Source organism: Eptatretus burgeri, chromosome 8 (assembly GCF_056783735.1).
Source record: "Eptatretus burgeri isolate ZD-2024b chromosome 8, Ebu_testis_v1, whole genome shotgun sequence".
Taxonomy (NCBI): Eukaryota; Metazoa; Chordata; class Myxini; order Myxiniformes; family Myxinidae; genus Eptatretus; species Eptatretus burgeri.
This window is the reverse complement of record NC_140968.1, coordinates 14,901,774-14,927,984: the sequence shown is the minus strand read 5'-3', so window position 1 is coordinate 14,927,984 and position 26,211 is coordinate 14,901,774. Positions and strand designations below refer to the sequence as shown.

At 45.2% G+C, this 26,211-nt stretch overlaps 1 protein-coding gene across 5 annotated transcripts in view; it reads left to right on the top strand.

Annotated features, from left to right (window-relative positions):
* LOC147021167 (glucagon receptor-like) overlaps window positions 1-26,211 on the top strand; it is a 79,825-nt gene that overhangs the window by 47,902 nt on the left and 5,712 nt on the right. For all 5 annotated transcript variants that reach the window (XR_015060725.1, XR_015060724.1, XM_085891012.1 and 2 more), the window contains 9 exons: window positions 333-439; window positions 5,447-5,600; window positions 7,025-7,184; window positions 10,336-10,396; window positions 21,203-21,272; window positions 22,164-22,252; window positions 25,649-25,787; window positions 25,937-25,978; window positions 26,109-26,211. The exon at window positions 26,109-26,211 is cut by the window's right edge. Coding sequence is in view for 3 of the 5 variants with exons in the window: in XM_085891012.1 (XP_085747138.1) it covers window positions 333-439; window positions 5,447-5,600; window positions 7,025-7,184; window positions 10,336-10,396; window positions 21,203-21,272; window positions 22,164-22,252; window positions 25,649-25,787; window positions 25,937-25,978; window positions 26,109-26,211 (925 nt within the window). In the remaining 2 variants the exon portion in view is untranslated. The remainder of the gene's footprint in view (window positions 1-332; window positions 440-5,446; window positions 5,601-7,024; window positions 7,185-10,335; window positions 10,397-21,202; window positions 21,273-22,163; window positions 22,253-25,648; window positions 25,788-25,936; window positions 25,979-26,108) is intronic.

The window sequence follows — 26,211 nt, the reverse complement described above, 5'->3', positions numbered from 1 at the left end:
GTGTGATAAAGCATTTAAAAGTCGTTTTCACATTCCTACGTTGTAAAATCAGCTTCACCCTTAGCTCATAACAGTAAGTAACACACAATTGTCCATCCTTTGTCGTTGTTGAACATCTCCTTGGTGTTTGATATTTTCACGGCAGTGATGTTTCGTGAGTAAGGATTTCTCAAATCATGTCCCATTGTCGTTTTTTGAGATGATTCAGAGGTCTCATCGTAACAACAAGAATCGCAGTTCAACAATTATAAAATAGTATTTGTGACGTCATAGAGGATGACAGTGAAGGATAAATGATTTATTGTGCATTGAATGTTCTTTCCTGCCTACAGGTTAAGACTCAGCGGTTCATGGAGTCGTTCCGAATAATGTACACAGTTGGTTACTCACTCTCACTGGCTGCTCTCATTCTCGCCCTCATCCTGTTCCTTGCCTTCAGGTATGGCTTGACATCAAGGAAAAAAGTCCCAAAAAGTTATTCACAAAACTATGAATGAGTAAAGGGATGGACATAAAGGGGGTAAAGTATGGTTCGAATGAGAGAAGGAAACAAATCGAGGAGATGATACTCCAGGTTCCCTGCCTTTTGTGTAGCGCACACACACACACACACACACACACACACACACACACACACACACACACACACACACACACACACACACACACACACACACACACACACACACACACACACACACACACACACCCTATTTAACAAGACACAAGCCAAGAAGAGGCTCCAAAATTTCGTACACAAGCCAAGTTATCGAGATGGTGGCCATGACAACAGAAATCAGCCAATCATAGCCGTAATCTAATCAGGTTGAGATAATGTCACGAGGAATAGATATCTGCAATATGAAAGCCACTTCCGGTTGGCCACACGAGGTTGTTGTGCGCTGTCTCGCCAAGTGCTGCCCCTGCTGCCCGCGACTTGGCATCCCATTCAATTTGGAATATGTATCGTTGGCATGCTGTGACGTCGTGACAAATCTACGGCAGCCTTTGTGCGTTGGAGGAGCCTTGCCCCGTCTAGTCCAGTCGGGTCCGTCCCAGAGAAGCCGGGGTACCTCCGTCCCTGAGCGGCGCCCTACGAGTGCGTCGGGTACCACGGAGGAGGACAGCAAGAGCCCCGAATTGCAGTTTCAGGAGGAGAGTGTGATTGCCTCGGTGATGGATGTGGAGCTACATGAGTCTGAACTTTCTGATGAGAAGCGAAAAATAAGTTTTGCACCAACAAACGACATCTTTGACATTCGATTTCTATTGATGTGAAAATTTGCTGTTGTCGTCCTGTTACGTTTGCACACACGAGGAACTTCACACAGCAAGCAACAAGTTACACCAGGAATGAACTATACCAGTTACGTAACACTGCTCATTCACACAAAGTTTGTCTCGAGAAGTTTGTCTCGAAAGCCTCGTCACAAACGCGAGAGAGTACTCATGAATATCCAACTAACCCTAACCCTAACTTAGCGAAATATAGCATAACAATTGTGCATTTTGATGTGCATATTGGGCCATCTGCATATTGTGCATATTGGGCCAATTGTGCATATTGGGCCATCTCAAAATTTTTGATGGCAGTGGAAAATGGCTGCCACAGCCATCAACGGCTGAATTTAAGATGGCCCAAAATCCAAATCTGTTCAGAATATGTTAGGCTACTAGTGTGCCAAATTTGGTGCTTTCCTCATAAAATGCACAATTGTTATGCTATATTTAGCTAAGTTGCCCCACTAAAGGGAAATGAAGCGAGCAAAAGAAAAATTGGTTCGTCGTAAAATTGAACATTTGAAAATGAAGGAACCTGAAAAATGGCGTCAACAGATTAGACAGACGACGGGAATGCACAAGCACTCCCAGCCACTCTGGCCACTGGTAAAATGGCCCCTCTTTCTGGCCACTCTGGCCCCTCCTTCTGGCCACTGGTAAAATGGCAGCACAAATCGCTAATGACCGAAACTGTCACTTTGCCCAGATTTGCAACGAATTTCCACGTTTCGACTCGATCTGTCTGCATTACCTGCATACCTCCCTGCCCCTGCTTCTCCCCAAGTGTTTGGTGGCAAGAGGTCTACACTTGTCTTCACCGTTTGAATCCTTCAAAGGCAGGTTATCCAACTGACGTTCCAATGCGACTTCCGAAGTAACTTGCATACGAAATTTCAGAGCCGTTGACGAGCCTTTTTAACGAATGCCTTCGTTCCGGATATTTTCCTATCAAATGGAAAAACTGCATCTGTGTGTCCAGTTCCTAAGTGTAAACCAGTTGTGGACTACAACCAGCTATGGCCCATCTCAATCACTCCCACCATCGCCCGAGTGTTCGAAAGCTTTTTAGATGAATGGCTGATGGCCAACATCAAGAAGCAAATCGATATGCACCAGTTTGACAAAATGAAAGGCAGCTCTGTTTCTCATTATTTCGTTAGGACATCGGATATAGTTCATCGAGGTCTTTACAAGCCGGGACATTACACTAACACCTGTGCAATAGATTCTACTAAAGCATTTGACCTAATCAACCATACGATAGGTCAGGTCGGGTATGGGAGCATGCACCGGAGCAGTGTGTCGCTGTGTCCACTTTCCACTGCAGAGGTCTCCATCTGGCCATCCCTCAGGTAGATGCCTGACCCATCGCCATCTCCTTGAGATGCCAATCAACCTGCTACAACCACGACGCACGTGGTCAGCCCATTGGCCTCCTCCACTCACTAGACTCCCTCGCTGAGAGAATCTGGCGAGCAGGATCAGTGTCAGGAAAATGAGCCACACGTCCAAACAGCCACAGCTGATGCTCACAGACTATCCAGGTAACAAATCTCATCTGAGTCTCTCTCAGAAAATGCTTGTTGGACACAAAGTCTGATCAGCGATAGCCAAGGACATGGTACTGAAGGAGTTAAGTCTCCATCTCAGATCCCTGTTCAGAGTCCAAGTCTCATATCTGTCGGGCAAGACTGGAAGCACCAAGGACTTAAATACTCGGACTTTCGTCCTCCTGCAAAGGTACCGACAGCAGCACACCCCATGATGCAGTGAATCTATGACTCTCCAGGCACGACCCAGATGTGGAGTTACCTGTGGCTCACAACATGCAGAGACATGAATATCACTGCCAAGGTAAGTGAATCTCTCCGTGACCTTAACATTCTTGCCACAAACTGGAACAGACAGGACAGCAGCATACAAGATGTCATTGAAAGCCTGGATCTGAGTTTTGACCCAGGAAACCTGTAATCCCAGCGGCTCTGACTCCTCATTCAGTGCCGCAATGGCTGCCATAAGGATATCCAGTCTTCACAAAGATGATTGAATAATCTGCGAAATAAAGGTCAGAGATCTTGACATTCCAAAATGATGCACCAGAGATTGATCTCTCTGACATCCTCCCCCAGAATCCAGTCAATACAAGTGCTGAAAAGTGTGGGGGCCAGTACACACCCCTGATAAACTCGAGTAATAACTGTAAATAAGTCGGAGATGGTACCACCACTCCTCACAGCACTCTCAGTACCAGAGTAGAGTTCAGACATCAGATCGATCAGTTTTGGTGGCACCTCAGGAAGACTGAGAATCCTCCAGAGGGCATCCCGATTCACTGAATCAAATGCTTTGCAGAGATCAACAAAGACTGCAAGCAGCCCCTGCTGAAACTCTCGTCTGCGTTCGGTGAGGACACGAAGAGTAAGGAAACATCCATCAAGAAACTATTTCAACTTGATATAGACCCTGCAATCATTCCTGTGAAATGCAGTTTCCTCTTTGACTGACTCTCAAACTCTCCGTTACGGTAGTTTGACTTCATCCTCAGAACAGCTATCTTGCGGAGTACCCCAGGGGACGAATCTTTGTCCTCTTTATGTTCCTTGTGATTATCCACAATGACTAGATAGAAGTACGTGGATGACCTCTGTTTAGTGGAGCCTGTGCCAAAGTCTCACCATGGAGAAATGCAGTCACACAGTGTCGCATTGTGCGAATGGAGCCGTGCGAATACGATGAAACGGAAACCTGAAAATTGCAAGTCAATGCAAGTGAGTTTTCTATGTAATGACCTGCCACGTCTGCTACGTCTGCTCATGGTGACCATCCAATTGAACCTCAAGTGGGACTCAAAGGGACGGCAAATGATCGCGAGTGCATCGCAATGATTGTACATCCTTTGTGTGTAAAAGAGAAATGGAGCCTCTACTGCAGATCTTGTTCTCATCCAAAATGATGTACGTTCGCCATCTTGTTAGAATTTGCTGCTCCTGCATGGAGCAAAAACGTAACGGGGGACAACAAGCCAAGAGTATTGAGAGGGTAGAGCAAAAAGGTCTCCGAATGATAGTTTTCACTGGGCGATCCCACTTTGTTGAACTCCTCAATACCCTGAATGTTTCAACACTTACAGACAGGAGAACTGACATTCTTATTACTTTTACTAAGTCCCTACTGCAGTCTGATCGTCATCGTCATTTCCTTTCACCTACTCGTCAAGAACATTCCACGGAACTCCAACTCAGAAATTGCTCACCACTTGCATATCCCCCCAAACCAAAACTCAAAAATTCGAACAAACACTCAACAATCCTCAGTCGAGTACACCTGTTGAACTCTGAATGAACTTTATGGAGGATGCATTTTATCATATATTAAATTATATAGTCATCACTATTGGAACCTGTAAACCATCTCCTCATTGAAATTGTAAAGCTGACTCTTTTAGTCCTCGGACTTCCGTCGTGTGATTTTTTTTATTTTTTTTTTGGTTATAAAACCGAATTTAATTGGATTTAATTGAAAAAGGTGAATCTTAAACGGTTTTTAAAATATCACATGCACAGCCGAAGTTACCGAGACAGTTGCCGCGGCAACATAATTCAGCCAATCGCAGCCGTGATCGAGTGAAGTTGAGATAATGTCATAAGGAATAGATATTAGTGGGGCAACTTAGCATAACAATTGTGCATTTTGTGATGAAAGCACCAAATTTGGCACACTAGTAGCCTAACATATTATGAACAGATTTGGATATTGGATGGATGGATATTGGATATTGGATGACATCTCAAATTCAGCCGCTGATGGCTGCGGCAGCCATTTTCCACTGCCATCAAAAATTTTGAGATGGTCCAATATCCAAATCTGTTCATAATATGTTAGGTTAGTAGTGTGCCAAATTTGGTGCTTTACTCACAAAATGCACAATTGTTATGCTATATTTTGCTAAGTTGACCCACTATATCTGCAATATGGAGGTCAAATGTTCAACGGTGTTTGAAATATCGCACACACAAAAGTACATGGACGGGTGATCGGTCGGTCAGCTGGGGACCTTGGCGGAGGGATGGGGGACAAAAAAAATGAGGAGGGAATATGGGAGAGAAACAAGTCGTTTCTCATGATTGCAGCTCGTCATGGTTTCCTCCGATTCTGCTCTCCACAGGCGCCTGCACTGTACACGCACCTACATCCACATGAATCTATTTGCATCATTCGCTCTGCGTGCTGTCTCCGTGCTGACCAAGGACGTGCTGCAGGAGAAACGTTGGAATATGGACCCAGATACAACCGACTGGGGAAGCCTGTTGAGCCATCAGGTGGTTGCAGTTGGTTATGGATTTGAAGGGGACAGGGGGAACAATGGGCTTTGCATGAAGTGTCAACTATAAATCTATATATTACTAAAACTCTCATCTTATATGTATGTATGTATGTATGTATGTATGTATGCATGTTCCTGAAATACAGCCAAAACGGTATATGATAGCGCAAAAAATTTTGGCCCACCTTACTCACCATTCTCCTGCGGTGTGCAGTATCAAGTTTCGTTCAAATCGGGCAACGAAAAAAATTATTAAAAAATCAATTCCCGATTCAGTCAAGTACTCTCCGGGAGAATTCGATCGATGGAAACAACCTCTGCGGTATCGTTCACTGGAGCTATCTTTTTTATTTTTGAATTGATTTTTTTTTAATCAACCGCTGTCACAACGGGAACCCAACGGGTTCACGGGTCGTCTGGTCTCTCTGTCTGTCTGTCTGTCTGTCTGTCTGTCTGTCTCTCTCTCTCACACACACTCACACAGCTCTCTCTCTCTCTCTCTCTCTCTCTCTCTCTCTCTCTCTCTCTCTCTCTCACACACTCACACACTCACACACTCACACACTCACACACTCACACACTCACACACTCACACACTCACACACTCACACACTCACACACTCACACACTCACACATCTCTCTCTCTCTCTCTCTCTCTCTCTCTCTCTCTCTCTCTCTCTCTCTCTCTCTCTCTCTCTCTCTCTCTCTCTCTCTCTCTCTCTCTCTCTCTCTCTCTCTCTCTCTCTCTCTCTCTCTCTCTCTCTCTCTCTCTCTCTCTCTCTCTCTCTCTCTCTAAGCCTGTGGCTGCTGGTTGCATCATTGGTTGGGACGCGGCTATGCCACTGATGCAGTGTCCCCCTTACCAGTACACTGGTGCTCTTTTTGCCGACCTCGGAAGGATGACAGGCTGAGTCGACCTCCTGGTGTATTTTAATTCAGCGGCCAACGGGGCTTGAACTCAGGACCCTAGGATCCCAAGCCGCCACCCGAACCACTAAGCAAACACCAGGCTGGGTCGTCCAGTAAGAGTGATGAGTAAGATTCAATTTTTTTCCATTCAGTTGGTAGCATTGTAAGATCCATCCCAAGGTGCCCTGAAGACATTAAATATCAACCATAATGTGTGACCTGACCTCACATTAAACCAGACCAAATCAGGCAGGATCATGTTATGTGGACTTAAGAGATAAAGAAATGAATACCATGAATTTATTACCTCCGCAGACATTGGCAGTGAATTTTAAATTCAACCTTTAAAAAGGGAAATTCTCTCAAACCATGCTGTCTGGCAGACTGGAAAAATAGTCTTAATCGTGAAGGCCAAATATCCGCACCACAAGAACAGCTCATTGTGTGATATCAGATAAAATGTATCTTATCAATACTTCATGTGTTTAACATTGCTTCCTCCACCCCAGGCTGCAGTTGGCTGCCGGGCAGCGCAGGCCTTCATGCAATATTGCATCGGAGCTAACTACCATTGGGTACTCGTTGAGGGAATGTTTTTGCATTCCTTGCTCCTTGTGCCAGCCTTTTCTGGGGAGGCTTATCTTCGCCATTATCTGGCTCTTGGCTGGGGTGAGTCAATGCATCAGAAATCTATGCAAAAACAATAATAATAATAATAAAAAAGAGCTATCAGAGATTGTCACGACTTGTTTTGTGTGGGGTTTGTGTACTGGTGTGTTACATAATTTATGAGACATAATTAGAACTACCATTTATAACTGCTGACGGTGATGACAGGGTACCAAGACGTGCTGCTTTGATGCAACCCTGCTTTGATCGGACACCCGGCCCAGACCCATGACGTTTATTGTTATTATTTTTATTCTATTGAATTTAGAATGGGATGAAAATAAATTCAATGTAAATCAAATGGAAGACTAAATAGGTACACAGTTCTGCATTGGAGTAATCAGAAGGAACCCGAACAAGGAAAAAGCAAAGATGATGTCATCAGGAGGAACCTGGATAGGATTCGCATTCAAATGCTACTCTTCGACCCTCAAACCAATCCAGGTGCAGCCAAGTTATCCTTATTCAAAAAAAAAAACATTACAATATAAAAAACAGAACCCAGATTTTAAAAAATTAAAAAAAAAACTATGGCTGGCAGATCATGCATGCGATCAAGTTGAAATTTAAAACATATATTCCTAATCACTACGATATCATAATTGTGAACTTTAACTTCGATTGATTAAGCAGTCCCAGAGAAAACATTATTTAATTTTTTCTGCAATCGAATATGGCTGCCAAACCATGTGACCTATCAATAGCCTGGTGTTGGCTCAGTGGTTAGGGTGGTGGCTTGGGATCTGAGGGTCCTGAGTTCAAGCCCCGTCGGCCGCTGAATTAATACACCAGGGGATTGACTCAGCCTGTCGTTCTTCCGAGGTTGGCAAAATGAGTACCAGTTCCAGTGTGTGTACTGGTAGAGGGGCACTGCATCAGCAATACGGTCACGCTTCAAGAAATGATAGCTACCCTGGCAGCTAAGCTGCCATACGACCACCACCACACCACCGATCAATTATTCCTTGAAAAAAATTGAACACCCATGCTTTGGGGAACATTTGTGTGAAGCTTCCCCTCCATCTGTCCAGCTATTCTGGAGAAGATTTTTTTGTAGGTTTTTTGGTAAATCCAATATGGCTGCCAAACTGTGTGACATATGATGTCACATATGTGAAACCTTTTGTTCCTCATGGATTGGCAGTCATACGTGTAAAGTTTTGCCTCGATCTGTTCAGGCACTTCAGAGAAGAAATGTTTTGAAGGTTTTTGAAAAAAAACAAAACAATATGGCTGCCAAATCACGTGACTGACGTCATCATTTTTTTTTCTGTGGACCATTTTAATCCCTGGATGACCCACAAAAGTTTTCATACTGATCAGATGTAGTGTTCTACATGTGCAATTATGACGTCATAACGAAGACAACTTTGACATCATAAAAAAATTAAACTTATTTCCCCATGAGGAGTACTTGCCACGTGCCAAGTTTCAATTTTACCTTGATGCGGTTTCAGAGATGCAGAAGTCCAAAGTTTTTCCGTTTTTCCAAAATGGCTACCACGCCTCGTAACCTATGACGGCATAATTATCATTCGAACAATCTACATGAGCAGCCGCTCCTATGGTGAATATGGTCATCTCAATCCGACAAGTGGTTGCGGAGAACAACATTAAAGTTCTGTGCGGACAAACAAACAAACATACAAATGAAAAAAAATCACTCATAGAGCCACACGAAGAAACAGAACGGCACTCCGCAGAGAACATAACTCTGCCAGGTTGAACAGTTTACATTTTGTATCCCACTGATAGGTCAGATCTGAATCTGGACCTGGACCAAAATCGAATTGGCTTGTTCTTGTCACCGAAACTCATCGGTTTCTCATCGGATGAGAGAAACTCATCCACCTCGTTTTTCACAACTTTTTGGCATATTGTGCTATTCATATTTTTGGCCCCATCTCTCAATGGTGAAGAATCACTTTAAAAATTCTCGTCCACAAAGCTTCATTCGAATCCGTCCCCAACTTTTTGAAATAACATGCAATATCGTTTTTAGCCCCACTCTCAATGGTGAAGATTCAGTTTAAAAAATAAATAATTATCGCATAAAGATCCGGATTCGGACCTTCACGAAAATTGAATCAGTTCGTCCTTGTCACACACCCAACCTGTCCACAAAGTTTCGTGTGAATCCATCCATAATCTTTTTAGAAATTGTGCTTCATATCTTTCCTGGCCCCATCTCTCAATGGTGAAGAATCACTTTTTAAAAAATTCTCAGATCCGGATCCGCATTCGGATCTTCACCAAAATTAAGTGGTGCTGTTCTTGGCCGGTCAACTACATACATAAAAAAAAACTTTCAGAACGATTACTTGAAAACTGTGGCCAAAAATCATGTGACAACCAGACAGACACAGCCAAATGCTACAGACCAACATACTTGGCAGAAACAATTTTTTCAAATAAGTAACAAACAGACAAATGGACCCAAATGCAATACCGTCTCCTTCTCCGAGGGTAACTCGAAAGCAGATGAAAATGCAAAGCCCATCCCCTTTGTATTCGGACTTCTTATTCTTCCGTCTGCTAAACGGTACCTTCGACCTTTTGACAGAATTCTTCATTTGTCTTCTCTATATTGTCATCGTAAAGCTTTGTTGAGAATTTCATCACAAAAGCTCAAATAATAATTAAAATTTCACATGAATTGGATGAAAATTGACGATTTTATGTCACGCTGACCTTTAACCTTTTGAACAGATTAATTTTTCTTCTCCATATTCTCATAATCAAGCTTTGTTGAAAAAATAGTTAAAAAAAAAAAAGTTACAGCCCAGACAGACAGACACAGAAGAAATTGCAGAACCCCGTCTCCAGCTGCACCGGGGGCTAATATAGTAATGATGTAAATATTGCATTCACTGTGATTGCATTAGACATTATATTCCGAGAGGACTGTTGCAATGATGATGTTGTATTGGTTGGAATGCTTTGTAAAGTCTGATTAGTTACATTCAAAGTTAGTTCTAAAACTCACGCAGTCTTTGGGAGGTTGTCGAGTAACGGCCAATAAGGATTTGTCGAAAGTGGATGACATGATACACAGCCATCTCATGTCGACCAGGTAGTGTATTTTATAAAATTGCAATTTCAATTGTCAAAGTGTCTCATCTATGAGAATGATCTCCATTCCTTCTAACAGGAACTCCATTGCTGTTCATTGTGCCCTGGATCTTCATCAAACTGTACAAGGAGAACACAGAGTAAGGAAGTCTGACATCTGATAACCAACTTAAGGAAGTCAGACTCTTTCCCAACAACATGTGATTTTAATTTCCTGATAAAATGTAAAAGCACATGTTAGTACAGTTTACACAAGGACACACAAGGAAATTCGATGCAGGAGGAGGCCATTCGGCACATCATGCCTGCACCACATCAACAGCAAATCGTTTGGTAAATTACTTCTGGTGCTATTACTTTGTTTCAATTGGCATTGTTCTTCGTCATCACAATCATCATGTACCATGCTGAAGCAATTTCTTAGCTTGGGTTACAATCCTGGATGGGTTGCCACTCTGACCTCATGCGAGACTTTCAAAATGACGTATGAATGCTTACGAGGGCTTTCACACATGCGCGATGTGTGCATTTTTAGTGACCCGCTTCCACTAACTGGGGCACTTCTAACCTGCCATTGTTATGACAAAATCTGTAGATCAAAGTCTTTTTAGCATCATTTTCAGGATTTAAACGAAAGAGTGGCAATTTCAAAATGGTTAACCATACTTGTTGGGTTCCTGGATGCACGACGGACTCACAAATATAAAGGAAATACGAGAAATATCTGTGGATGAGAGGTAGATATCGAGCTCCTTTAATTTCCTGGCAATATAAGTGAAAATACAAGGTAGCAGTGGATATATAACACACACTCACACTTCTCCTTTTAGCAATAGATGCAAAAATCGAGTATAATTCCTCTTGTGGCCCCAAAACAAAACTAACATTATATTTATAACAACCCTCACAGTTCCCACTACTCTCTACCTCCACCCCCTCCCTCTGCCCACCCCCCTCCCCAACGTGACGAATCATAAATATCATAATTTTAAAACTTAGTTTAGAACTTACCCTTTGCATTCACAAGCCGCAGGTGTGATCTTCCCATAACTGTAAAGAAGCACCAAAAAACAGATGCGGCGTCAACCTCAGGGAAGTCTACCTGGTACATCGGGCTCCCACGGGAATAATAACTGGTGCAAGATTTATGTATTTTCACGTCGCGAAGATGTCCCTTGTTAAAGAGTCAGTAGCCATTGCTCTTTTGGTAATGAAACACAGCATCATCTTTCCAATTGCAGACATCCATTAAATAAATCACCAAGCCTGCCATGATCACATGAGGCATTCCCGCAAGGTTCAACATCCATTCAATGATAGAGATCCGTCGGGGTTTGGGTAGAACACACCCGTCTACGATCCTTCGGGCCGAGCCACATCGTCCGGACATTGCAGTACGGGAAGCTGCAAGATCGCACCTTTTTGGACAAACTGAGAAAGTTCTCCAAGTCTTTCGTTGTTTCGAGGGTACTTTCCCAAGTATTTTTGGCTTCATTCAGAAGCTTGGGAGCCATTTTAAGCAGCAATCCTCATCTTACACATGATACATGAAAACGTGCCCGATCACCGTTGCTGCTCAGGGGTTGTGCGCATGTGCACTGAGCATTCTGGGGCAAATTACGTCGTTTTGAAAGTTCCGTTTTGGCATTAGGTCCTATAATTATTTGCAACAATTAGGAATTGGGAATTTGGCCATGGTGTTGGCGATAGATCGCCTACTCTTTGCAAAGGGCAGACACCATGTTATCTTTACCATCCATCAGCAAATGCCGATAGATGGGACGTCCAGTTCTCACGTCCATCCGAGAGATGACACACATTGATGATTCACCCTACCTGTGAAACAACGGGATGACAGTTTACAGCTGAGTCAGGATTCAAACCCAGTTTAGACAGTTTTGAGGCGAGTGTGTGCACCTTTCGGTCATACTGCCAGCCAGAGCCTCTGCTAGTTATGTGGGTTATCCCCTTCAAAACCTCACATGGGGGGCCTTTTCTATAGGAGGGTTAATAATATGGTGACAGATCTTCAGGCGAAGAATCGATTCATGCATCACCCCCGGAAGGGGTTAGTGGTGAAATACCGTATCGGTCTTTCTGCTTCATCATGGGTAATGTATCATCATATCTCAGCTATGCTTGGACCGATTGTAACCAAACTTGGTCGGATCGAGTGTGGGTCAACCAAAGTATGATATGTGGCCAACAATGACGCAAGTCAAATATCAAGGTCATCGAAGGGTGAACATTCACATTTCTAACAATAACTCTGGAATTAATCATCAGAAAAAGAAGTGTCTTTGTGCAGAATATTCTATGAATTAAGGCACATCAAAAGTATAATTGACATTATTCTCTATGACGTCACGTTTCCCCAGAAAATTATGTGAAAGTGACGTTTTCATATAAAATGAAATGAGTGTAAAATTTTTTTTTTTTTTAACTTCCCTGTATGACTAATCAAATCTGACTTAGGAATTCACTGTCAGCTCCCGATCATAAGTAAAAATTTGGAATTGATTGACAACTCCAGATCTTAGGTAAAAATTAGGAATTGACTGTCAGCTCCAGATGTTAGGTAAAATTAGGAATTGACTGTCAGCTCCAGAGGTTAGGTAAAAATTAGGAATTGACTGTCAGCTCCCGATCTTAATTAAAAATTCGGAGTTGACTGACAGCTCCCGATTTAAGGTAAAAATTAGGAATTGACTGTCAGCTCACGATCTTAAGTAAAAATTAGGAATTGACTGTCAGCTCCCGATCTTAAGTAAAAATTCGGAATTGACTGTCAGCTCCCGATCTTAAGTAAAAATTCGGAATTGACTGTCAGCTCCCGATCTTCGGTAAAAATTAGGAATTGACGAACAGCTCCCGATCTGAGGGAAAAAATTAGGAATTGACTGTCACCTCCAGATGTTACGTAAAAATTAGGAATTGACTGACAGCTCCCGATATGATGGAAAAATTAGGAATTGACTAACAGCTCCCGATCTGAGGTAAAAATTAGGTATTGACTGACAGCTCCAGATCAGGTCAGGTCAGGTATGGGAGCATGTGCCAGAACAGCGCGTCGCTGCGTCCACTTTCCGCCGGTACTCCAGGGGCCTCCGTCTGGCCATCCCCCAGGCAGATGCCAGGCCCATCCCCATCTCCTTGAGATGATGGTCAACCTGCTGCAACCACGAGGCACGTGGTCGGCCCACTGGCCTCCTCCACTCATGAGACTCCCTCGCTGAGAGAATCTGGTGAGCAGGATCAGCGTCAGGAAAACGAGCCACATGCCCATACAGCCACAACTGACGCTCACGGACTATGCAGGTAACAAATCTCATCCGAGTCTCTCTCAGCAACCGCTCGTTGGACACAAAATCCGACCAGCGATAGCCAAGGATTCTCCGAAGAGATCTGGTACCAAAGGAATTAAGTCTCCGTCTCAGATCCTTGGTCAGAGTCCAAGTCTCGCATCCATAGAGCAAGACTGGAAGTACCAAGGACCTGAAGACTCGGACTTTCGTCCTCCCGCACAGGTACCGGCAGCGCCACACCCCATGATCCAGTGAATCCATGACTCCCCAGGCCCGACCCAGACGTCTATTGACCTCTGACTCGCAGCCAGCAGAGACATGAATATCACTGCCAAGGTAAGTGAATCTCTCCACGACCTCAACATCCTCACCACAAACAGACACAGACAGGACAGCAGCATCCAAGATGTCACCGAAAGCCTGGATCTTAGTTTTGACCCAAGAAACCTGTAATCCCAGCGGCTCCGACTCCTCATTCAGCACCTCGAGGGCCCCCTAAAGGATGTCTAAAGTCTCCGCAAAGATGACTGCATCATCTGCAAAAACAGCTCCAGATCTGAGGTAAAAATTAGGAATTGACTAACAGCTCCCGATCTGAGGTAAAAATTAGGAATTGACTGTCAGCTCCAGAGGTTAGGTAAAAATTAGGAATTGACTGTCAGCTCCCGATCTTCAGTAAAAATTAGGAATTAACTGTCAGCTCCCGATCTTCGGTAAAAATTAGGAATTGACTGTCAGCTCCAGATCTGAGGTAAAAATTAGGAATTGACTGTCAGCTCCCGATCTTAAGTAAAAATTAGGAATTGACTGTCAGCTCCCGATCTTAAGTAAAAATTCGGAATTGACTGACAGCTCCAGATGTTAGGTAAAAATTAGGAATTGACTGTCAGCTCCAGATCTTTGGTAAAAATTAGGAATTGACTGTCAGCTCCCGATCTTAAGTAAAAATTGGGAATTGACTGACAGCTCCAGATGTTAGGTAAAAATTAGGAATTGACTGTCAGTTCCAGATCTTCGGTAAAAATTAGGAATTGACTCTCAGCTCCAGATCTTTGGTAAAAATTAGGAATTGACTGTCAGCTCCCGATCTTAAGTAAAAATTCGGAATTGACTGACAGCTCCAGATGTTAGGTAAAAATTAGGAATTGACTGTCAGCTCCAGATCTTAGGTAAAAATTAGGAATTGACTGTCAGTTCCAGATCTTCGGTAAAAATTAGGAATTGACTCTCAACTCCAGATCTTTGGTAAAAAATTAGGAATTGACTGTCAGACCACAGAGAGTAAAAAATTTGACCTCAAACAATCACAATGACCAAAATTGTGAACATTGAAAAAAATCTTTATATCTCAGAAACTGAGTTGGAAAAATCCTTCAAAATTATTTTGTGGAACCCCCTTAAAACCCCCAATCAATCGCTGAAATAAAATGACGAGCGAGAGAAGAAATTGCAACAGGAAAAATGACGTCATTTATTCGTATTTCACGATGGAAAGAGCAAATGCAGATCTTATGATTTGTGAATATATCTTTGCACATAACTCTCTCAATAACGACCCGATCTGGAGATCGCCAACAAACGAGGCACAGATGTCGTGTGGACTGAACAGACAGAAATCACTAATTCCTGCAATTAAAGGTCAAAGAATATAGACTCGAGAACAGAACCAAGTGAAGGTCAAATCATTCCGAAAAGTGCTCAAAAAGATCATTATTTTGAAATGTTATAGATGGTGGAATTGGTTAAGGCAAACGAATTATAGACGCCGTTCTCACGTGTCATCCAATCCAGACGAATTTGCCTGCGAGAAAGGGCGGGTACAAAATTCTTCGTCGGGATCGAAAATTAAAATCATAATTATCTTGAGAAATTTATGAAACCTCCCACCCATCTTAGAGTGGATAAAACAACAACAACAACAACAACAACAACAACCATCATGACCACCACCACTTCCATGACAAAAAAACTGCGATGAAAGGTCCGTTTTTCATCCTCATTGAGATTTGCAATATGTTGGTGAAGCGCAGCAAGATGGCTTTTGATTGAACCCATCAGCGAAGCGATTGGCAGCTGGTCAGCGCACATGGCTCGTGATATTGGAAGCATCTATGTTGCGCAACTGAATTTCCACCAAACTTGGTACATGGACCAAGTTCGAGCTCCTGTTGAACATGGTCCACGTTGTTTCATCTGTTGTCATGGGGGTTCGAGAGGGAAGGTCGACGAAAATTCTCGACGTAAATGTGTATCATTTAGCGCCACCTGATGGTGGTGGTGACAGAGGTTATTACAAGTCAGCTGTTGAGATAACTTGCATTTTTGCACTGTACATGTCAAAAGAGAGTGGGAGCACCAAAGTCAACCTCCACTGATCAGGGGAGGCAGGGGAAGGGGGATGGGAGTCTGGAGGGAGGAGGAGGGGGAGGAAGAGGGAGAGGAAGGGGTGGCGTGGTGGTCCAGAAGGAAGGATGTGAGAAGAAGCAGGGGGAGGGAGGGGAAGGGATGGGAGGAGGGAGGGAAATGGGTGGGGTTGGAGTCCAGAGGGAGAGGTGAGGTGATAGGAGGTGGGGGGATGGTTGGGTTTCGGGAGGGGAAGGGATGGGAGGATGGAGGGGAAGGGGCAGGAGGAGGGAGGATAAGGGGCAGGAGAAGGGATTGCTCGTGTCAGGTCAGGTTCGATCTGTGACCTGCTACAGGTACCATGTAAACCTGTACTAACCTGTTCCATGGTCGGGTTGTCGGCGACTAAACCGTCTCCCCCACCAGGTTTTCTGGTGAGGAGGGTGTTTGGATATGGACACCCAGCAGGATTAAAAACAAAACCTGTCAAAGGGCGGAGGAGCTCCTTGTGAGCCAACGGCCATCCATATCTAGTGCCCAACTGTGTCTGCGGACGTCCTCCTGCAGTTGGGTTACTTCTTATTAGGAGGTTGGTGGCAGGATTTGCACTCCAGCCACAGTAAAACGCTTCATTCCGCAAAACGCAAAAACGCAAAAAAAATCTGAAAACCCACTCCGTGGGAGTACCTCCTGTGCAGCTTCCCTTCGCAGGGCAGCTCACCGGATGATGGGATTGGGGCAAAGCCTTCGGGACCCCCAATCTTTGATAGGAGGGAAACCACGGGGTAACATCCCTGGGTCAGATTGCGGGAGAGTGTGTCGGAGTGGTGCTGAGGTGTCGTCCACCAGACGGCGGTCTCCTTGGGTTAACCTGAGGCGGTCCCTTCGGGTGGGTGCCTGGAATGTCCTATCCCTAAGAGAGGATGATCACCTGTCTCTGTTATCATCTGAGCTCAAGCGTTTGGACATCGGGATTGCAGCTCTCTCTGAGGTTCGGAGACCGGATTGCGGCGAGATAATGGTGGGTGGTTACACCTACTATTGGTCTGGTCGCTCTGATGGTTACCATACCCAAGGAGTTGCTGTAGCTGTGTCCAATAAGCTGACCCCAATGATAATTGAGGTAACACCGGTCAACGAGCGTATTATGAGATTAAGGATTCGTCACTCCTTAGGTGTCATTTCCCTGGACTCTATTTATGCTCCGACTGAGGCGAGTGACCTCACCGTGAAGGACACATTCTACGCCACACTCGAGTCTGTGGTTGATCAGTGCCCCAGACGAGATACACTTCTAGTCTTGGGGGATTTCAATGCATCGACTGGAACTGATAGGGATGGTTATGAGGTGTGTGTTGGTCCCCATGGGTCAGGAACTATGAACCAGAATAGCACTAAGTTCCTTGACTTTGCAAGAAGTCATGGACTTAGGGTGGCTGGTTCATGGTTTCAGCGCCCGCAAGCTCATCGCTGGACTTGGTATTCCAACGCTGGCGGTGTGGCAAAGGAGATTGACCATGTCCTCATTGACGGTCGTTGGAGGATGATCCAGAACTGCAGGGTCTACCGGAGTGCTCAGTTCCTCAATACTGACCACAGGCTTGTTGTAGCAACTCTAAAGCTGCACCTTAAATCCTGGAGAATGGTACCATCCCAGCCTAGGCTGGATGTTGCCAAGCTCAGGGATGAGAGAGTAGCTGAGGAGTTTGCGAACAGGCTGAGTGGACACTTGGGGGGTCTGGGTGCTTTGGGGGTCCTGAAGAGTTGTGGAGCACCTTCAAGACCACCGTCCTTGATGTTGCCGGTGGATGCCTTGGAGTTCACCGCAGGGCAAAGAAGAATTTTGTCTCTCAAGGGACACTGGATACCATTGACCAGAGTCGCAGGGCCAGGCTGAATGGCAGAGCTGAGCTGTTCAGGGAGCTGAGGCGTAAAACTGTACGTGCACTGAGGGTGGACAAGGAGGCCTATGTGCGAGGAATCTGTGAGGGGGTAGAGCATCACCTGTGGACAGGTGATTCTCGTCCCGCTTACAGGGGAATTCGCGCATTACGTTCATCCAAGCCCATCCCTCGGAGCACTGCAGTTCGAGCAGAGAGTGGTAGGCTCTTGACAGAGGAGTCTGAAGTGAAGGCCCGCTGGGCCGGTTACTTTGAGCGGTTGTACCAGGCTGATCCCCCAGCTGTCGAGTTGGACGTCAAGGGTGTTACAATCCCTGTTGCTGACCCTCGAATCAACTGTGGTCCACCATCGCTTGTGGAAACACGGGCTGCGGTGAACCAGTTGAAACGGGGCAAAGCTCCAGGGATCTGTGGCATCCATGCTGAACTTCTCAAGGCTGGTGGAAATGCTGCACTCGCGTCGTTGCATGCAGTTTTGTGCTCTGCCTGGAACACAGGCATCATCCCAACTGACTGGAAGAGGGGCCTTGTTGTCCCTCTCTGGAAAGGGAAGGGTGATCGCCAAGACTGCAACAACTACCGAGGGGTGACGCTGCTCTCAGTGCCGGGCAAGGTCTTTGCTCGGATAATTCTTGATAGGGTTTGCCACCATCTGCTTGAGCACCAGCGTCCAGAGCAGTCAGGCTTTACACCAAAGAGGTCAACGATTGACCGTATCCTTGCACTTCGTGTCCTCACCGAACGCAGACGAGAGTTTCGGCAGGGGCTGCTTGCAGCCTATGTTGATCTCTGTAAAGCGTTCGATTCAGTGAATCGGGATGTCCTCTGGAGGATTCTTGGTCTTCGCGGGGTGCCACCGAAACTGATCGATCTGATGTCTGAACTCTACTCTGGTACTGAGAGTGCTGTGAAGTGGGGTGGTACCATCTCTGACTTATTTCCAGTTGTTACTGGAGTTCGTCAGGGATGTGTACTTGCCCCCACACTTTTCAGCACTTGTATGGACTGGATTTTTGGGAGGATGTCGGAGAGATCAAGTTGCGGTGCATCGTTTGGCAATGTCAAGATCTTGGACCTTGATTTTGCAGATGATGCAGTCATCTTTGCGGAGACTTTAGACATCCTCTTGGGGGCCCTCGAGGTGCTGAATGAGGAGTCGGAGCCGTTGGGATTACGGATTTCTTGGGTCAAAACAAAGATCCAGGCTTTCGGTGATATCTTGGATGCTGCTGTCCTGTCTGTGTCTGTTTGTGGTGAGGATGTTGAGGTCGTGGATAGATTCACTTACCTTGGCAGTGATATTCATGTCTCCGCAGGTTGTGAGCCGGAGGTCAATAGACGTCTGGGTCGGGCCTGGGGAGTCATGGATTCACTGGATCATGGGGTGTGGCGCTGCCGGTACCTGTGCGGGAGGACGAAAGTCCGAGTCTTCAGGTCCTTGGTACTTCCAGTCTTGCTCTATGGGTGCGAGACTTGGACTTTGACCAAGGATCTGAGACGGAGACTTAATTCCTTTGGTACCAGGTCTCTTCGGAGAATCCTTGGCTATCGCTGGTCGGATTTTGTGTCCAACGAGCGGTTGCTGAGAGAGACTCGGATGAGATTTGTTACCTGCATAGTCCGTGAGCGTCAGCTGCGGCTGTATGGACATGTGGCTCGTTTTCCTGACGCTGATCCTGCTCACCAGATTCTCTCAGCGAGGGAGTCTCATGAGTGGAGGAGGCCAGTGGGCCGACCACGTGCCTCATGGTTGCAGCAGGTTGACCATCATCTCAAGGAGATGGGGATGGGCCTGGCATCTGCCTGGGGGATGGCCAGACGGAGGCCCCTGGAGTACCGGCGGAAAGTGGACGCAGCGACGCGCTGTTCTGGCACATGCTCCCATACCTGACCCTGACCTGAAGGGAGGGGAAGGGGCACGAGGAGGGAAGAGGGAGTGGAAGGAGCGGGAGGAGGGAGGGGGGAGTGAAAGGGGCAGGAGGAGGGACCGGCAATGCCAGGCATCTCTGCTAGTTATAAATAAGGAGACGAATATAAACCTATTTCAGCATTAAAATGTGGTAAACCATCACTATATAATGTGTAAAATAGTTTGCTTATCTTTGGAAATAAGTAGTCATCTATCTATTATGTACGAACAATGATTGAACATCAAGACACTGGAGATTTTTGACGTTCTGGTATTTGAAACACTTACTAACGGACAAAGCAGGGATGCATGGTACATCGTCATACAGGTAGATGTAATGGTTCTTCCTGTCTGCTACTACTATTCCTGTAATGGCCCCAATTATTTCCACCTTCTTGTGGGGTCAGCCAGGGAACGCTTTTCACCAAATTCTTTAACCAACCGGCTGGCCTGGCCCGACGATGCTCGAGTGAAGCCAATTTTGACATTAGTTTGTCGTTTGGTCAGGGTGCCAGCGATAACTCACCTAGTCTTCGCGAAAGACACCGTGGGATATTTAACGTCAACCAAAGACGACTTGACGCTAATGGATGGCACACACATTGGCGCCTCGCCCTGCATGCGAAACACAAGGGTGGCAGTTTATAGCGAACGTAGTGAGCTTCATACTCAACGCGTGCACATGAGAGAATGGGAAACAACAACAACACAATACCCTAGCAATTTGGAATCCGTGTCGTCGGCTATAACCCTTTTGCTTCCGGTTTTTGTCATGGGGAATGATGCATCCTGGGAGATAAAGGCATCGTCGGAGACATGAAAGACCCAAATATCAGACATGGTGTACATTTCCTCCACTGATTATAATAAAGATATCTCCCGCATCATCAAAAATTAATTTTTAATCGTGATTTACATTATTTGATCGCTGATCCCAAATCCAGGCCGAAGTAACCGGAAATTGCAGCATTGAATGGAAGAAGAATTCTACGTTCGCTTCTAGGCTTTGCCTATTCCATATTAGCTGCGTCCAAAATGGAATCCAGGCTCGACATCTCAATGGCGAATATGAATACCTCTCAGCTATCCTGATGCCAGGCCATGTAATGGTTTTACTTGTACGTTTTCAAAATAGCCAATGGTGTAACAATCCCAACAAACCAAACCCTAACCCTAACCCTAACCGCCAATAGTGGAACAATCCCAACAAACGAAACCCTAACCCTAACCCTAACACGAACCCTAACAATCCAACAAACCAAACCCTAACACTAACCCGAAACCCTAACCCTAACCCAAAACCCTAACTCTAACCCTAAAACTAACCCTAACCCAAAACCCTAACACTTGCTGCTTTAGAATGTGTAGAGAAGTTGACAAAATGAAGCTTGAATGGGTCATTTCAAGTTTGTGTGTGCTGTCCCAATACTTCAGGTAATATGTAGGAAGAGAAATGCAGCATATTATGTCTTTTGTATCCTCCTGCAGGTGTTGGGGTCACAACGTAAATCTTGCTTACTGGTGGATCATTCGATGTCCTATCCACCTCACTATCCTGGTCAGTAATCATCACATGTAATAATCTGCACATTCATGAAAGGAGTAACACTCTAACAGATACACCATCACATGATGGGATTTACCATTCAAGTAGATAATATGATTGTGCTTGAAACCACACCGGAACCAATCCGCTTTTAGCGGAAGGGAATGTCAAGTCTTCTTTTCAATAACACCTGGAATGTAAACTTTTGGTTGGTTTAGTTGGATAAAATCACTGCAGCTTACACTGAACTGTCTACTAGAGTTACTAAAAGGAGCCGCTCCCTCAGGGAGCTGCCGGTGGGGGGAGAGGGCTATGGTATTATCTTTATGATTATTAATACCATAGCAGAGTAGCCACCCTCCAGGCGATGTTGTTCAAAGCATGCCACACGTTCTTCTGATACATCCCTTTATTTGGGCAGTGTATTGGCAACAGACCGCTGCCAATTAACCCGGTTACATATACAAAGCGAAAACTTACTATATATGCACATAAGCAGTCCATACACATAGTGGTTATATAACTCGGATAATTCCAATTACACCATTCCTCCCCACCAAAGGAAAGAAAGGCCAAGATGGGTGAAAAATACAATTATTTTCCAAATTTGATGGAATCAAAGGAAACTTGTACATGTACAACTTCAGGGTTTTCCTCATTAATCCCTGAAAGTTTCAGCTTCCTAGTTCACATCCACTCAGATGTGTATATGATACATACATACATACATACATACATCATGTTTGGTAAATAATTTTGTAGCAGAAGTTAATAAAGTACTTACATAGTTTATTACTGCATTATATTCATTGAGTTATGGTCATTTAGACACTTGCCATTGAATGGTTTCTTCTCCAACACTCATCACAGATCTGTTTTACAACCCACTTTTACTCTTTGCAGATCAACTTTGTGATTTTCGTTCGAATCCTCAAAATCCTGGTTTCCAAGCTACGCGCAAACTTGGTGCGTTGCACTGACTACAAGTTTCGGTAAGTTCTAATGTGTTATTAGTTTCGGTCATAATATTGTCTTACCAATAATTTACAAGACTGCATGGTTTTGTCAGGTTGGCCAAACTGTGTTCACCAAAATGGTCACCGGTCGGAGTGTTTTTTTATTTTTCTCTTCAAGATCGAGGTTCATGGAAGAGCGAGTGACGGAAGGTATGAACTGACAGTAGTGCAGCAGGGCAACTATTGGACACAATAAGTAGGGGAATGAACGGACAGGAGAAGAGGAGAGAAATAAATTTGGGGAGGAAACACAGGAACATGCAAGAAAGAGGGTCGGGTTCGGACATGTCAATGGGGTGAATAATGATTGCGCGTAAGAATGGGGGAATTCACATGAGATGGAGTTACACCATCTGTTTGAAGCCCTGGATCGAAGAGTGGGACAGTACAGCTTCGAGAAAGGGGTCACACAAGTTATTCAAAAAATATATATATATATATATTATATATATATATATATATTGTTTGCGACCCGGGGGTCAGGGGCGAGTAGACCACAAGGGGGGGAAAGCTATCTCGGATTCCCACCAGACTCTCTGGAATTGCAGGCCGTCACACATGAATATCTTCGTGACGCGGTGGGTCCGCTAATCGAATAACTCGACCACATGACTGAGCGTCCTCCATCTAATAAATACCGTTTACCTAATGGTCACGTGATCTAACTTCCGGGGGACATGCCCTCGGTATGCCTTGTTCAAACCAGATCACCTTACTGGATCAGATGCAGCTGAGCGTAACTGGCCAAGGATATCATACTTACTAGTTACCTTACATTATTTGTTTTTTTACAGGATCGATAGCTCCTAGTAGAGCTGCCAAAGACACAACCCCCCACCCCCCCCCTTTCACACACACCGACGACGATGACGACATAATAATCCGCTGGCACATCTGCAAAAACATCAACATCGTATTCCCAGAAAACTCATAGAAACATGAACCAAAAGCAATCACTGAAAATGAGGAAGTACCGCTCACGTATGACTGGATGATTCCATCGAGCATGAACACAGAAATCAAAACACTGTGACAAGATATCGTACTCAGGTACATATTTTTTAAAAGGACAAATGGAATTGCTAATTGAGGTTTCAGTTCCCAGTGATTTTGGTCTAAATAATACAGAAATCAAGAAAATGACCAAATATCAAGATCTCAAAAATTAAGTGAAAAAAGACCCTGGAATCTGAAGAACACCGAAATTGTGCCAGCGATCGTTGGAGCAACAGGAATGATGAAGAAGAACCTCAAAAAGATCTTCAAAACCATCCCTGGGAATATTACTACAAACGAACTACAGTTGGAGTCTGTCCGAGGCTCAGTGAGGATCCTGAAAAGAGTCCTCGAAACAAAACTTTGAGAACAGAAAACTTCACACCTTGGCCCATGAATCGTGATTCCACCTTACTGAAATGGAGGTGGATACTTCGAGATCCGTTCCACCTTCATAAACCCATATATGGAGATAACAACACGTGCGCGTGCACACACACACACACACACACACACACACACACACACACACACACACACACACACACACACACACACACACACACACACACACACACACACACACACACACACACACACACACACACACACACACACACAACCACAGACACTGAGCTTGGGGGAAGTGCCATCGGTCTGGGTATCAGTGACGTCACACCAACGGCACCACCTTTCTCACCACTCTCAGCGGGGCACGTCCTCAGGAGGAATTTCCTCCACCCCATGAATGCCAACCTATGGGGATTGTCCATGCTCTTAAGCTTTTAGAATCGGAGCAGACACTCTAACCATGACACCACCAATCTTGTGGTGTGATGATTCGAGCATCCATATTGCTGCTATGGGCGCTTATATCGTCGTCTTTATGTAATTAAAAAAAAATTCCTTTGTCATGACCTGCATTATCCAAGACTGCTGGGATAGAGAGACACCACGGGCATCGTGGGCCAAGTGCCCTTTTGACTCAGAAAATGAAAAACAGACGAAATGATCCAATGAGTGATGTCTGATTATCATCACATTTCCCTGTACGTATTACAAATGTACAACCGATTGTCCTTGTATCACTGTCTAACTCATCCCAAGTGAAGGAACAAGTATTCAAAGGCAAATTGTTCATTCACTGATGATTTGACAAACAATGCAGCAGAAAAATACGAAATCAATTGTTCACCAATCAATTGTTGTCGAGCTCTTGAAAAGCCCAGCATTCGGGAGGATATGATTGGTCCAGCACGATGACGATGATGATGATCGTCATAGTCATCGTCACCAATCCTTGCATCATTGCTGATGCAGCGCCCTCTGTGTAGGCTCCACAATGGAATTTGGAATTTGGACAGGTTCCCCGGCGGTATATTTATTTATTTATTTATCTTTGCAATCTGAGTTTTGGAGAAACTGGAAAACTTGCCTTTTTGAAACTAAGGGAAACTCATAACTGTTAGGAAAGACGTGGGAAAGTAAAAAAATTCCAGAGCTTAGCGGTGAAGCGAAAGGAACAAACATCATACTGGCTGATCCTTGAGTTTCCAATGGCCACGCAATAATCACGAGACGCAGTGGCTTACGGAGTCCGTCACGGCCCAGCTATTAATGCCGGAGGTACACAAGCAGCCAGTTCCCGGGAGCAGAAACTGGAATAATATCTCTAGAAAAGGGAAAGAGAGCAACATTCCAGGGTAATTCAAAAATTCTCCCCCACTCTTCACAATCAGGCCACCACGGGGGGTCTTAACGTCCATCGACGACTGCTGGCAGGCAGGGCGCCCAGTTTAACGTCCATCCTCGGGACGGACGTCACTCACACATTGATGCCTTGCCCTACCTGCGAGAAACCAGGATGACAGTTTCGAGATGGGTCGAGACTTGAACCAGGCGAGACAGTGCAGAGATCAGTCTATCTATCTATCGAGTGCAGCCTGTGGCTGCTGGCTGCATCATTGGTTGGGACGCGGCTATGCCGCTGATGTGTCCCCCTTACCAGGACACTGGTGCTCATTTTGCCGACCTCGGAAGGATGACAGGCTGAGTCAACCTCCTGGTGTATTTTAATTCAGCGGCCAACGGGGCTTCAACTCAGGACCCTAGGATCCCTAGGATCAGGACAAGCCGCCACCCTAACCACTAAGCCAACACCAGGCTTGCAGAGGTCAGTGTGGATACATCTATGGCCTATGGTTCTCTGCCACCCTTTCGGCCCACCACATAATGATGACATTGAGTAAATAAATGCAGGTTTCTCTCTCCTCCATTCATCCATCCATATATTACTGTCCTTTGCATCTACCTGTGCATCTCCCCCGAGGTGTTTGTACTAACCTCCTAGCCCTTCATGACCGTCGTGTTCCGCAGACTTGCCAAGTCCACCCTGACGCTCATACCACTGCTGGGGATCCACGAGATCGTTTTCACCTTCATCACAGATGAGCAGGCACACGGGGCCGTCCGATTCACCAAGCTCTACCTTATTCTCTTCCTCAACTCTTTCCAGGTGCGTCGTTCGGAAGTCGTGGAAGCTTTACGGGAACTTACAGAACGGAAGTAGGAGATTGCAAATGTCCTCATCAAATCTCCTTGAAATTATTCCTCTCGAAACGGATAATGAAAATGGTTCCTCATTTTGTCGTTCTATCCACGTAGGGTCTTCTTGTTGCGATCCTTTACTGCTTTCTCACCAAAGAGGTGCGTTCCTGTCGCCGGTAATTCGGCGGACTCGAAAGTTTGACCCACCCTCAGTGTCATGTGAAGAACGCCCTCGACCCACTTCCGTCGGACTCTACGGTTGACCCCTTGGATGGTCCGTGCTGTGCAGGTGCGGGCTGAAGTACGAAGGCAATGGAACCGGAGTCGTCACACCTTCAATGTCGGAGCTCGGTTCGGTCACACGGGACTCTTCCTCGCACGTCATCCCAGCA